The 13,572-nt window shown below is 47.5% G+C and overlaps 3 protein-coding genes across 3 annotated transcripts; 1 reads left to right on the top strand and 2 right to left on the bottom strand.

The window, feature by feature from the left end:
• Window positions 1-5,335: 5,335 nt before the first annotated feature.
• Window positions 5,336-7,744, bottom strand: ACLA_054040 (THO complex subunit THO1/HPR1; the record flags this gene model as incomplete). Its single annotated transcript, XM_001274783.1, has 7 exons — window positions 5,336-5,753; window positions 5,808-6,121; window positions 6,221-6,370; window positions 6,425-7,114; window positions 7,176-7,294; window positions 7,348-7,426; window positions 7,505-7,744. 7 exons carry the CDS (start codon window positions 7,742-7,744, stop codon window positions 5,336-5,338), a joined length of 2,010 nt encoding a protein of 669 aa, XP_001274784.1.
• A 213-nt stretch (window positions 7,745-7,957) lies between these two features.
• Window positions 7,958-12,402, top strand: ACLA_054030 (RNA helicase aquarius; the record flags this gene model as incomplete). Its single annotated transcript, XM_001274782.1, has 4 exons — window positions 7,958-8,193; window positions 8,255-8,355; window positions 8,412-11,891; window positions 11,954-12,402. 4 exons carry the CDS (start codon window positions 7,958-7,960, stop codon window positions 12,400-12,402), a joined length of 4,266 nt encoding a protein of 1,421 aa, XP_001274783.1.
• Window positions 12,403-12,872: 470 nt separating this feature from the next.
• ACLA_054020 (PaaI family thioesterase) lies at window positions 12,873-13,498 on the bottom strand (the record flags this gene model as incomplete). Its single annotated transcript, XM_001274781.1, has 5 exons — window positions 12,873-13,081; window positions 13,163-13,181; window positions 13,247-13,293; window positions 13,361-13,432; window positions 13,495-13,498. 5 exons carry the CDS (start codon window positions 13,496-13,498, stop codon window positions 12,873-12,875), a joined length of 351 nt encoding a protein of 116 aa, XP_001274782.1.
• Window positions 13,499-13,572: the final 74 nt, after the last annotated feature.

Here is a 13,572-nt window from a genome sequence, read left to right as displayed (position 1 = left end):
TCCTGCAGGGACACCACTACGGTCTCCATGCCGTACTCCGTACTGGACTGAGCCTTTTTCCTCAAGGCATCAACGACCCTCAAAGAGGAATAAAAATAAAAATAAATCATAAGGACACAGTGTTATTGGCAGACGGTGTGGGAGATATACCGACGACGCTAGCGAAGGGTTGGCTCCATAAGCCGCCGGACACCCGGGGCGGCCGCGATGATCCAATACTCGATCACGAATGGCCCGCCTGGGAGACTCTGGAGTCTGGAAGACTGGAAGCGAGGAGATCCAGGATACGGAGTGCATTCGTTAGTTTGGTTGTTATTTTCTTTTTTCTTTTTTCTGTTTTCCATTATTTATTTTCCCGTCTTTTCTTTTTACTTTGTTTTCCTCTTCCTTCTTGTCCTTCTTGGCGTGGAACCGAGGAACACAAGGGAGGAGAGCCTATTGATTGAGTTGATGGCAATCGCAAGGAGAGAGCTATGCCGAGCTGCAATATTTTCTTATACAGGAACTGATGCCAAAGTTCTGTTCCATAGAAGGGAAATGCGTTTGAAGCAAAGCCGCTTGTACTACCACTCAGGACACGATAGATGCTGTATTATACGCGCTGAAAAAAAGAAGCAGCTCTTCATCCTTCACTTTTCACAGGCAGAAGGGATCCGAGCTATCAAGGGAACGAGGGGTGGCATTCGCGCGCACATGCATTTCGCCTGAACTGACAGTGACGGCACTCCAGTACTCCAGGCATTATTGACCGAACCGCTGAATCCAGTAACCTATCTCAGTATAGCCGGCGGCCTGCGTAGGTGGAATTCGCGGAGAATCATCAAACAAGATCCCTTTGACCAGGAATAGTTGTGCCCGACGGAACCGACGACTTGACCAGGGTCGTCCACACCTTCGATGATTCTGATTCATCATTTAACAGCCCATGCAACAACTAGCGGGCAGAAGCCGCTGCAGGAATGACCACCAGGCGGACCATGCGCCAGGCTAGCGGCCAGGACAAGCCGACCAGCTACGAAAATAAAAGAACAAAAGAGCGAGGAGGGGAAGAGAACAATAATAATTCATGCAAATACCAGACGGAGTACGCTAACTGAAATGGTACCCCAGCCGAGACAAGAAACGGTTTCAACTTTCAACCGTGGCCATTTATGGTGATGGATTCCTACCTCGATGCGCCTGCTCTTTCCACCATGGTCCTTCGATTCTCTGGGAATCTTAAGGGAACTACCTAAAGAAGAGGAGTGGACTGGTTGGATGAGAAAAGCGAGATGATAATCTCCGCCAGGAGAATTCATGAAACAGCCGGGTCACGCCCATCCAGGGGGCCGGATCTTTCAAAACATGAGAAGAAGACAGAGAGGAAGAAGAAGTCTGCTGGAAGGTTCAAACCTAATTCTTCCCGAATGGCTGAAGGAAACTTTTTTGACTCTGTACTGGAGAGGATTCGAACGGTAATGATTGAATATCATCATTATTATTTGTAGTTACAGAAGAGTAGAGAGTATCTATCAGGTTGCATAACGGTAGGGCGATGTATTATATAGTAGTCTAAAGGGCTGATTGTCACTGTTCATCATCTAGATATAGATGTCGATAGATGAGCTTCAATAAATCAGCAATAATCAGCATGAGATCTGAGAGTCTTGATGGTTGATCAGAATAATTTCCGAGTGGATGATGGTTGAAGGAGAGACGAGAGAGAGAAACAGCTAGTGGAAAAAAAAAGGTGGGCTCTTCCGGAAGTGGAGACAAGCAGCGGAGTGAGTGTGAGTCTGCCACCTTCAACGTACCAGACTAACATGATCATTATTGAGACAGGAACAGGGATAATTGGGGACTTCCTGAGTGCAAAATGATGGTCGAGGGGGATATGACAGGGATGAGTATTCACAGGATTGGATGGAGGGGGAAAAAAAGAGAAAAAAAAAAGAAAAAGAGAAGAGGAATGATATGCATTCTAAGAATCTTACCATGCAGCATGGTTCTAAGCGAGATTCGCTGTTGCAAGAAATATGCAACACCATACATACATCAGGCTAAAGATACTTGTGGTCTCCCAAAACGGTGTGGCTTGTTTTTTCACAACAGCCGAGGTATCAGAAGGAAGTGAGGAAAAGGTCAAGATGTCTGAAGATTTTGTGGAGAGAAACATGAGCAGACAGTGTCGCGCATATCCGGATACTCAGATAGAAGTTCTAGGATATAGTACCTCAAAATAACCTCGTCTTGTGATTAATCGAAGAGTAGATTTGGTTTTCTCAGTTGGCCTTAAAAAGATTAGAAGGGAATAATACCATCACAGAGGCGACTAATCGCGCAAGTTCCCTCCCAATTCTCCAGATCAGCCCAGGACAGCGGAGGATTCTTCCACCGCAATCAACCAGTCAGAGAGAGGATCCAGTTCTCGAATGATTCTCATCGAACGATGCTCTCTGGCTTCAACATCTACTCCGTACACAGTTGACTTTGGAACTAGTAGTAGGATGTAACCGCTAAGCAGTGGCAGTAATGGAGCGGCAGTCGTTAACTAAAGTTATCTAGGTACGGAGGTGGATTGACTAGTCTCACTTCCGTTTTTCACCGTTTCACGGCCTCTTTTGGATCAGCTGTTGTTGATTTTGGAGAGGGAGGGAGGTTCATACCGCGACCGGAGGGGAGTGTGGATTCGCTTGAAAAAAAAAAAAAAGAAATCCTTTAACCTTGTTCTTGACAAGGGGCGCTCGTCAGGCCAGAAGCGATGGAGCAAAGCCCCGGAGTTATCACCTGGGATCCCGGCGACACTTCCATTCCTGCCTTCAGTCCCTTGACTTTATCCTCGTGGCTCATTCCTCTCCTTCCTTCAGGGAAGCTCTAAACTGCGAATGCCGTGTTTCCGTTTGGGAGGACGCCGTAGCTCCATAGACTGACTTTTCCTAAGTACGTAGGGATCGTGCGGAAGTACATCGTTTTGGAATTTGGCGGATAATAGATACCACAGTGCCACAAGATCTCCCTGGTAGGCTGGTGGAGATGGATATGGCATGATTCTCGAAGCAGACGAAGTAGCTCCATCTGTCCATCAAGGTTGACTGTCGATCACTATCAGTATTGACTATTGACACTCGATAGTTACAGGGCAAGTGGATCGATGGATAAAGCACCACTGACCACAATCATACAAGTTGCCAGTATCCATCTCACCTCAGATACGGAGTAGATAGACACTCTGTAACAAATCCATTCATCAGTGTCACTCCTCACATGTCTAGTAGTAGAAGCAGCAACGGTGCGGGGAAGCTGATTCCGGAATCGATTCGATCAAGGTATCAAGGCCGATCGTGTAGCAGATTGAATTACTAAGACCTGACATATCACAGTACGAAGCAGGGCAATACCATGAGGAGCATCCGTTCAGTAATAGTGGTAATGAGATGTTACTTATTTGGCATCCGTCAGGTAGAAAGGGACTTCAGCACTCCTGTATATCCCGCATAGAAGTCAGGGTAGGGAAGAAACTGTGTGAGGGTCCGATAACTAGTGATAGATCCATCAAAAACATCAACACCTTCACTGTTGCATAACAACAGGGATAGTGGTCTGTGCGAGTCCTTGACGAAGTGAAACTGAAACATTCTCAACTCTTAAGCCCGATAGCTTGACAAGGACATTCCCATGGTTTGTTGAGTGTTAACTTCAACATGACTTGACCTCCTCTCATGGTTTCCACTTCTAGGGATCGAAGTAATCAAAGCCCTCGTCGAATGAAACATTTCTGCAGGTTTTCGGCTTGCTGAACCGAGGTGCTTGCAACATTCTCTTCTGATAAAACCTACCACGAGATTCATACCTGATTATCTAGCAGACACAAGTTACAACCAATATTTGATACATGACTCCGATAGAACTCCGGGGTTGGATGCTTAAGATTAAATCGTATGCAACCTGGATTTCATAGGTTACTATGTAATATCCAATAATCGATATTCCATTATTCGTACAGAATCGATACTTCAGTCTGGATTGAGCGCGGAGTCCTGGCCTCGTTTTCCTATCCACAAGTCCCAGGTGTCCAGTCCTGATCCATAGTTTATACGATGGGCCTTATCCGATGAACAAGGTTATTACGGCTGCTTCCTTAGGTATCATTATTATTGTGAAATACGGTAACAACCGATACTTCATTAGCCCAACGGCATCACTGAAATCGCTAGCGAAAGTACAGAAGCCGGCTTAGAACCGCATTTCTCTTCATACTGGAGATAGATAGTCGAGAAAAAGAAGAAGGCAGAATTGGGGAGAAAGAGAATTCGTTGGTGATTCTGGTCATCTTTACGATTGCGCACTTCACGAAGTCTCGAATAATCTAGCGCGATGAACAGTAAGATAGGTAGTAGCGAATCCGCCGACGCAGGAACATCACTATCTTGATGAGTTGTAATTAAAGTCCCTGGTCCCCTTCCGGATTCGGACCTATATCCGTAGTTTATCAAGTTGTCTTGGTGACTAGAACTGGAAATGCCAGCAAAAAGATAATGATGGTGTTCTTTGTCGCCATCAGTCCTAATGTGTCCACATGCAGATCTCACTTCCACACCTTAAACCACAAGAAATTCTCTGTTTGGCTGGTGGTAAAGGTGCGGGTGCTTGGACACCTTCGATTTCCGGTGCTCCATGTAATATCCTGTCCTTTCACGGTTCATTCCCAGCATCTGGCCATTATGCAACACATCATCTAGTTCGATATTGGGGCCTAGACGATTCCCCCGCTGAAGAGAAGTGTCAGATCTCAAAAGACTCATCGCTGTAGTCGTCACTTTTCTCAACATTTCTTGTATTCCCTGAGTTCCTTGATTTTTTTCCCCCCTCCCTTTCTTCCTGTGGGGATACTTTTTTTTCTCTTCCAGTATTCTGTTCCATCATCCACTCGTTCTTCCCTACAGGTTGACGGCAGCGCTTAGAGGCACGGAAAGCAGAGGGAGCCCACTTCATGTTGGCGAACAACAACCCCAGTCAGCCATGAAGTACATTATCCATGATTTGGGAATCTAGGGGAGATTGGTTACAAGTCTCCTCTTTTCCTCTCTCAAATTCCAAGTGTGAGATCTTCGCCACATGTCTTCCCATATAAGAATATGTTGGCTGCGCCATTAGGTGCAAATGAGCTTGGTACAATGCATGATCATTGAAGGAGTCACGTGACCGTAGACTGCGCACGAGCCATGGTCATAATTCTGCACGCCTCAAAAAATAAATGTGTACCGCGGATATTTGGTGAATGTGGGTTTGCCTTGCGACTGGTGGGGCGTTGTTTGTTCAGGGGGGCCCCTTTACACGCTGAAGCGAGCGGTTCTCATCAGGTCGCCGGCATACCCACCAGAGCTACCCCTTCATTACTCTCACTCCCAGAACTAGGCTCGGTCGTGGTCGCGGCATCCTTCTCGGCGGTTCCATCATCTTGCTCTTGTATGGTAGCTTCGGGTTCATCAGATGGCTTTCCTGGTACCTCTGAAGCCTGCGAAGATGGCTCGTTGGCCTGGGATGTGCCTTCAAGCGGTGGAGGAGTTTCAAAAAGAACTTTCAAATTCTTGCCATCGTCGATTTTGTCAAACGCTGCAAGTTTGCCTTTGGCGGAAAGTCGTAGAATGCGCCAGGTCTTGCTGGCCTTGGCTCGCATCGCCATTTCCCTGTCTTCTTTTGTCTGGGCAGTGTCTATATCCAGCTCATCGTCCATGAGCCCCATCATGAATGAGTCAGCGGCGGGGACAGTGTATCTTGAGGAAGCGTCAGCCTGTAGATTCTGGAATTGTGTGGTGTTATGTACCAACCTTTCCTGTTCCTTGAGCCTTTCCAGACTGACCGATGATTCTGCTTCTGTCAGAAAATTGAGATTCAACGAGCCCATGGGAGAAGGGCGAAGGCGCTTATTTGCGTATGTCTTTGTTGCATTCTCGCGCGCCCCGAGATATTCGGTTACCGAAACTGCAGGCTTCTCAATGAGCGGACAACCCTCTGCTTTCCAGCGTACCCAATTCTTGTCCCTTGAAAGAACGGTATCCACCATGCGATAGTAGAATTTGCCTCCTGCCCCCTCCTGAAGGTATTCTTCAATCACTTTTCTCATCCTGCTTGCCCATTTGGCCTGGGAAGAGTCAGTCTTGACTTCAAAATATGATGAACCAAAATCAGGGCTACTGCACAGGGCAGCAGATGACCCATAAAAGTAAGTAGAGTAGCTTACATCTTCTTCACTCAGGACAAAGCCATAGAGTACGGATTTGTTAGTCAAATCAGCCAATTTCGCTTTTGCTTTGGGAGTAAGCGAAAGCATGAAATCCAGAAGGATCAAAGCCTGTACAAGGACATGTCTTCTGAAAGCTGTGTCGTTGACCTGTAGCCGGGAATTAGCACGACTAATGGACAAAATCGACTTTCGGAAACGTACTTCGAGGTCGAATAGATCCCGACTTGTCAGATATTTGGGGTTGAAACTGCTGGCAATTTCTTGACCATCCGTTGTCCGTTTCCGCTTGTTGGATTTCCGGATTTCCTCCGCAGTCCGGCTGGCACTCTGACTCTCGAGGTCTGTTCGGATGGTTTTGAAAACAGTCAATGTATTCTCGAGGCCTTTCTTGAACGATGCGAAGTGTTGCGGGTCGAATACTTTCGTTGGGGCAGAGAAGTAAGCCTGCAGCCCCCAGAACATGGGATACAATGTGCTTAGATCTACGTCCTTATCCGTAGACTTGTCTTCATTCCCTGAGACCACAAGTTTCGGAATCTTGGCTTGGTCGGGCGCGGGTGTCTGGGAATCCCGACCTGATGACGGCGGTTGACTTTCCCTATCAGCACCCTGGCCTTCAGGCGCCGCTAATGCTGGCTTTCCATCGGACATCTCCACATCCATATCGTCATTGCCCTGGGTATTTGACTGCACAGTTTCGTCGAATGTAGTCACATTCTCAGTGTGGTATTCACCGCGGAGATTGACGGCGCTTTTGTCTCCAAGTGGGAAACTCTGGAAGAGGAATATAAAGACACGGCCGCAAAAAACCGTATCTTCCGCCCGAGATAGCCTTCGAAGCAATTCATTGCAGGACCTTAGGATGATCAAACTCTTCTGCTTGAAGTGTTTCTTTCGATGGCGTTAGCTTATCTAGACTGAAGAAAACCAAGTGGCTAGAGAATAGATATACCTTCGTGTTCCGCTCACGTCGAGATTCCAAGTAATCAAAGACTTTCCGGCAGCCATCTATGGTTTGACTATCGAGCATCTCCTCAATGAGCCAGAAAATCAGGCCAGGCTCACATTGCTCTGTATGTAGTCAGTTGTTTATTCTCGAACCATGGCTAAATCCAGAAGCTGACCATTATCCGAGAAAATGGAAATAATATCAAGTAGATTCCATATTTGTATGAAAGACGGTTCGTCAATTGAAGTAATCGCCTGGAGATCCCGTGGCATCAGTAAACCTTCACGCTCATCCTTTGCTGTAACCATCACATCCAATACAAGGCAACATACCAGAAGACTGTAGAATTTTTCCCTGAAGGCAAGTTCAACTGCTGCAAATTGTGTCTGTTGGCTCACCTGTTCCACCTCTTGCTTGTCTTCTCCTTGGGTTGACCAAATCGATTCACCAAGGTGAGCTTCTGTCAATGGAGGCTTAATTTGTCCATCTTCTTTGACCTGCGCTGCTCGTTCCAGGAGATTGTTGACCAATCCCCTGTAGACGCGCATCGCCTCTAATTCTGCAACTGCCATCCTCACAAGCTCATCGACGCGATGTTGATCATTGAGATGAGATAGGAGCTGCGGATAATGGATTGCGGCTCCGCGAGCGGGCTTTGAATAGCCGCCAAGACCTAAACGCGCGCCAGCAGCTTTGTCTTTCGGCCCATGATAGACCACTTGCGCAGATAAACTGGACCTGCGCCTGCAGTGCTTTTTTTTTAAAACAGCCCTCAACGTCGAGGAATGGGCCTACAGACACGTCAGGCGATGGCGCACGGCCTTGATTCTAGGCCAACCGTTGAGGACTTCCGTGAGGATAGCTCATGGGTCCAGTTGGCTAAAACCCACTGGCTGGGAACGTCGAAGGTTCGCAAAGCCAAGCGTGATGCCATCAAGAAAGATATATGGGATCCTCTAGAGGCTGAAGGCTTCAACATTCGGTCTCTCTTGACGCTGGAGAATTTGAACATATTGGAGAAGTGCGCTTCGTGATCTTTACATGAACTCTTTTTCCCGTACAACTAGCTGATCACCCCATAGGTTTCTTTGGCCGACGTACACAGAAGATGCATCTAATTACCACGTGCTCCTGATTGCTCTGATTGTAAGCGTCAAGCAAAGAGAGCATTTGCCGATATGGGGTGTGTTTGTGTACTTGTGAGCTGGCAATGTATTTTAGAAGGCTAATAAGCTCTAGAAACGTTCTCTGACCGGCCAGATGACTTCTCGAGTCTTTTTCATCGGATTCTATCCATGAGCGTCGATAACTCCTTTCCTACCTCTTCTCGTCATTCGATTTTATCTTTCATCATTAGCGCCTTTCAATCCTTGGAAAATGTTCTTATTCGGAAGGAGTGTGCCCCGCTGGTCTCAATATCGATTTGGCATAACCTCACGAGCGAAGAAACAAGGGATCAAATTCTTGCAAAGGGTCCAGCCCTGAAAAAAGCATGGAGGGCAGCTGGAAAGCGATATGAGGCCGGAGATGAAGCAGCAAAGGCGAAGATGCGATTCGAACGGTCATGGCTGTACACAATGCTTCTGGACTTCCTGCGACGGTTGAATGGGTCCGAACAGGAATTGTCTTCCAACCTATACTATTGTGAACGGTTCCTAGAATTTCTGGTCGATCTGGAAAGCCAGCTTCCCACGCGTCGCTACGTCAACACGATGTTGAAGGATCTGAACTTGCTCCCTATCATACGCCTCTCACAGATGTACCTCTCGTCAGAAAATGCGCTCTTTCGCGACTTCTTCAATCTTCTGAGGCACTTCTCAGAGTTTGCAATTGATGACTACACAGGATCTTCTCAGAGTCCTCAGGAAGTCTATGAAGCTCATTGCCGAGAGTTAGCACATCTGCAGAGGGTATCAATGAAGCACTTCAAGGATAAGCTTATGATCCTTGCCCTGTCAAACTATGGCTCAATCGAGCAACGTTCGGAACTGGAAGGTCAGTTGAGCGCTCTGGATGATTCCGAATTAGAGTCTCTCTGTATGCACTTGGGATTCAGAACAAATTACCCGAAACAATCTCAGATCACGCCCAGTCGACATCTATATCTGGAGACACTCTTATCATTCTATGAGCGAAGGGCGCCATTTCAGGAGGCTGCGTCTGGACTTGGTATCATGCCCACCGAAAAGGATCTTTATGATCCTTCCTTGTTGCGAAATGAAACATACGACGGATCGCGACCACTTGCCATTCCAAAGTTAAATCTCCAGTATTTGAGCCTCGGCGACTTCCTTTGGCGCTCCTTTCTTCTATATCGGTCTGAAGCTTTCTTCCAGATTCGCAAAGATATGGAAGCGGTTGTTAAGCGGATGCAGCCCCGGTCAAGCCGAGATGGCAAGACATTGACGTTCGACGGATTTTCTCGAATGGCAATTCCAATCTCAAAACCAGCAATCATCGAAGTTGCGCCTCCCAAAGTTGGATCCGCGAATCCCGCCTATGTCAGGGCTGAGATTGCAATTGAGGTGGGCAGATTGGCGGACCACATTCGGAAGGAATGGGAATCCCTGCGTCCAGATGATGTTGTCTTCCTTCTTGCCGTTCAACCTGGCGTGACGAACAAGTTCGGTTTTCAGGATAGCCCGACAGAGACTCCAGGTCTGACCTACCTTCGGACCGCGGAGGTAGTCCAGGTACTTGATGAACAGGGCCGCCCACTTCGTGAACCAGCCAAAGGACATACGAATGGATATCAGTCCCGACCTCGCGTTCGCAGATTATTGCTTAATCTAGACCCTTCATCCTTCAAAGCTGACAAAGATCGCACTACCCACGGCAAGCAAGATATCTATCCTTTGATCAATGTGATTGCCAGAAGGAAAGGACGGGAGAATAATTTCAAATCGATACTACAAAATATGCAGAGACTCATTGTTTCTGACGTCGCCCTTCCCGCTTGGATCCAAGATATCTTCCTGGGATATGGAGATCCTGCTGGAGCCAGATACACTGAGTTAGCAAACCGGCTAAAATCAGTCGATTTTCGGGATACTTTCTTGAATTGGGAACACCTTGTGGAAAGCTTCCCTGGAACTACCATTGAGTCATCGAATGCTGAAGCTTCAAGCCTTGTGCCTCCTTATGTACTTGAATATATCGAACAGTCTCCCAAGGCACCTCCAGCGACACCCTCAAAGAAGCGCCGAAGAGATCAAGTTGGAAAGGAGCGGAAGACGGCAGAGGTCATTCGTGTGTCCACATACAAGCAGCCGAACCCAGGCCCTTATCCTATCGATACTCCCAAGCTCAACTCCGTACGCTTCACTCCAGCTCAGGTGGGAGCTATCGCATCTGGGACTCAACCCGGACTCACTGTGATTGTTGGCCCTCCTGGAACGGGCAAAACGGACGTCGCAACTCAGATCATCAACAATATCTATCATGACTTTCCAAATGAGCGTACGCTTCTAATCGCGCACAGTAACCAGGCGCTAAATCAATTGTTCCAGAAGATTGTTGCTTTGGATATTGATGAGCGCCATCTTCTCCGTCTAGGTCATGGTGAAGAAGAGCTGGAAACAGACACCAGTTACAGCAAGTATGGCCGGGTCGAGTCATTTCTTGACAACCGCAATTACTTCCTCGGGGAAGTTACAAGGTTAGCGGCATCGATTGGCGCGGAAGGAGCACACGGTAACTCGTGTGAGACAGCCGGATATTTCAACACAGTTTACATCCAGCCTGCATGGGCGAAATTCTGGGATCATGCTCGTGCCGAAGATACCTCGACTGAGAGTCTCGTTGCCTCTTTCCCATTCCACGCTTATTTTTCGAATGCACCACAACCTGTTTTGAATCCAGCCGCCTCGAAGGAAACATTATCGGATGTGGCGGAGGGCTGTCAGCGGCATATCAACAAAATTTTCTCTGAATTGGAAGATATCCGCCCTTTTGAGATCCTGAGGCAGCCTCGTGATAAGGCAAATTACCTCCTGGTGAAAGAAGCGAGGATTATTGCCATGACTTCTACACATGCTGCCATGCGTCGTCAGGAAATTGCTGATTTAGGCTTCCATTACGATAATGTCATAATGGAAGAAGCTGCTCAAATCACAGAGATTGAGAGTTTCATACCATCTGCCTTACAGAACTTAAAGAATGGCGAGCTTCCTCTGAAACGTATGGTTCTCTGTGGTGATCACCTCCAGAACTCTCCTGTCATCCAGAACCTTGCTTTCCGGCAGTACGCACACTTCGAGCAGAGTCTGTTCCTCCGTCTGGTACGGCTTGGCGTCCCTGTGATCACTTTGGATCAGCAGGGTCGTGCACGTCCTAGTATCGCAGAACTCTTTCGCTGGCGTTATCAGCAGCTTGGAGATTTGCCTGTTGTGCGGACAGCTCAGGAATACAGGCAGGCCAACGCTGGATTCCAGTATGACTACCAATTCATTAATGTCCCGGATTATCAAGGCACAGGAGAAAGAGAGCCCACTCCCCATTTCATTCAAAATCTGGGAGAGGCCGAATACGCTGTTGCCATCTATCAATACATGCGACTTCTCGGGTATCCAGCATCGAAAATCTCCATTCTTGCTACGTACGCAGGTCAAACAGCCCTGATTAAAGACGTACTTGCCCATCGCTGTGCTAAGAACGCCCTGTTTGGCATGCCGAAGATTGTGACAACTGTGGATAAGTACCAGGGTGAACAGAATGATTGTAAGTTGGAACATCCTTTCCCATGAATATCCTGCGCAGATGATGCTGACTCTGGCTGCGAGACGTGATTCTTTCCCTCACAAGAACCCGCGCGGTAGGCTATCTGCGTGATGTTCGCCGCCTCACAGTTGCCCTCTCTCGTGCCCGTCTGGGTCTCTATATCCTTGGTCGTCGCGAGGTATTCGAGTCATGCTATGAGCTCAAGCCGGCATTCGATCTTCTTCTACAGCGTCCAGACAAGCTCACGCTGGCTACGGGTGAGATGTTCCCGGCCAAGCGATTACTGGACGACGATGTGCAAGGCACACCGATGGAGGGAGTCGAACATCTTGGGCAATATGTGTTTGAAATGACTCAGGCCAAGGTCAAGGCCATGGGCGGCGATCAAGATATTGTGGTCGATGATACAATTATGCCTGATGGTGATGACGGGCTTTTGGACGAGGATGAAATCATGCTCGGGGCTGGCGATGAGCCAGAAGAGGATCCGCTTCATGATCATACTTCGTAAAAAAAAAAAAGGGGCTGATGTGAATCTGTCCATTATGAACACTACATAGACCTCTATGCATAGTCAATGCTCGGTTAAATGCCACAAGAATTATGTCCCTATGTTCCACTTCTGTACATCAAACCCTTGTGTCTGTTTCCGCAGAAGACAAAGAAGAGAAAATCGTCGGATATTCATCTATTATGATCTCGTTTCTTGGTCGAGTAGAATGGCAGCCTTGTAATGATTGTTTTACATGTTCTTAGGCAATACATATATTGAAATAGAACTTGACAGCAGAAGACATTTATGTACAACCCCAACTCTATTTCTGTACAATGCCATGCGGCATGATGCTTCATCGAGTAAATCAGCAGGCTTCAACTAGACAACTCGCAAAGGACTAGCCAGAGGCAGGCCCTCTGTATCTATATACAAGGCTGTCTGACCTCTTTCAGCAAGAACCTATTGAACACGATTTAGTCAATTTTCTATGATTGTTTCCGGCCGCCGAGCTCCTCGACGATGTTCTTGGGGTCCTTCCAGGCTAAAGCAACGTATCTGGCAGCAAGAGGCGTCAGTATTGTGGGAGATTTGTGTGATTTGAAGGGAGTTCCATACTTCGTGTGGCTTCCTCTTGCAAAAACCTCCCCATTGGAGTTCATGAACTTGATATTTGTGTAGGCTAAAGTTTTACCGACTGTAGTAGTGGTTAGACGAAGGATTTCCCAAATTTGATGGGCAAATGAAGCTTTGTCCTTCGGTTTATCAGGTAACTTACACTTGTCGCATGTGACCTCCTGTATGATAGTCAGCGATTGCACGCTATGCTTTACCTACTCAGGATGCTTGAAAAGAAACATACAGCTTGGATCTTGTCGCCGACCTTGCCACCAGAGCTAAGATATGTCACTAGGAATCACTGGGTCAGTGTCTGCTCAGGCTTCAAAGTCGGCTCATTGACAGAGGTCTGGTTTACCATTCAGATCGGTGGAGACGCCTGTCGCGAACAGCCCGCGAGACGCCACGGCTAAGGAGCCGCCAAGGTCAACTGTGGTGGCATCATCAGTCAGAGGGCAAAGGTAAGTGATGAACCCGCATGGAATCTAATACCCATGCTGGCAATTGTCCCTCCATGTAGAATGTTAAGGCGGTTCTGGTGAGAATGTCAATGGATTGTGATCAAAACAG

Source organism: Aspergillus clavatus, genomic scaffold (assembly GCF_000002715.2).
Source record: "Aspergillus clavatus NRRL 1 1099423829794 genomic scaffold, whole genome shotgun sequence".
NCBI classification, from domain to species: domain Eukaryota; kingdom Fungi; phylum Ascomycota; class Eurotiomycetes; order Eurotiales; family Aspergillaceae; genus Aspergillus; species Aspergillus clavatus.
Note: the sequence above shows the minus strand (reverse complement) of the source record. Positions and strands in the feature narration are given on the sequence as shown.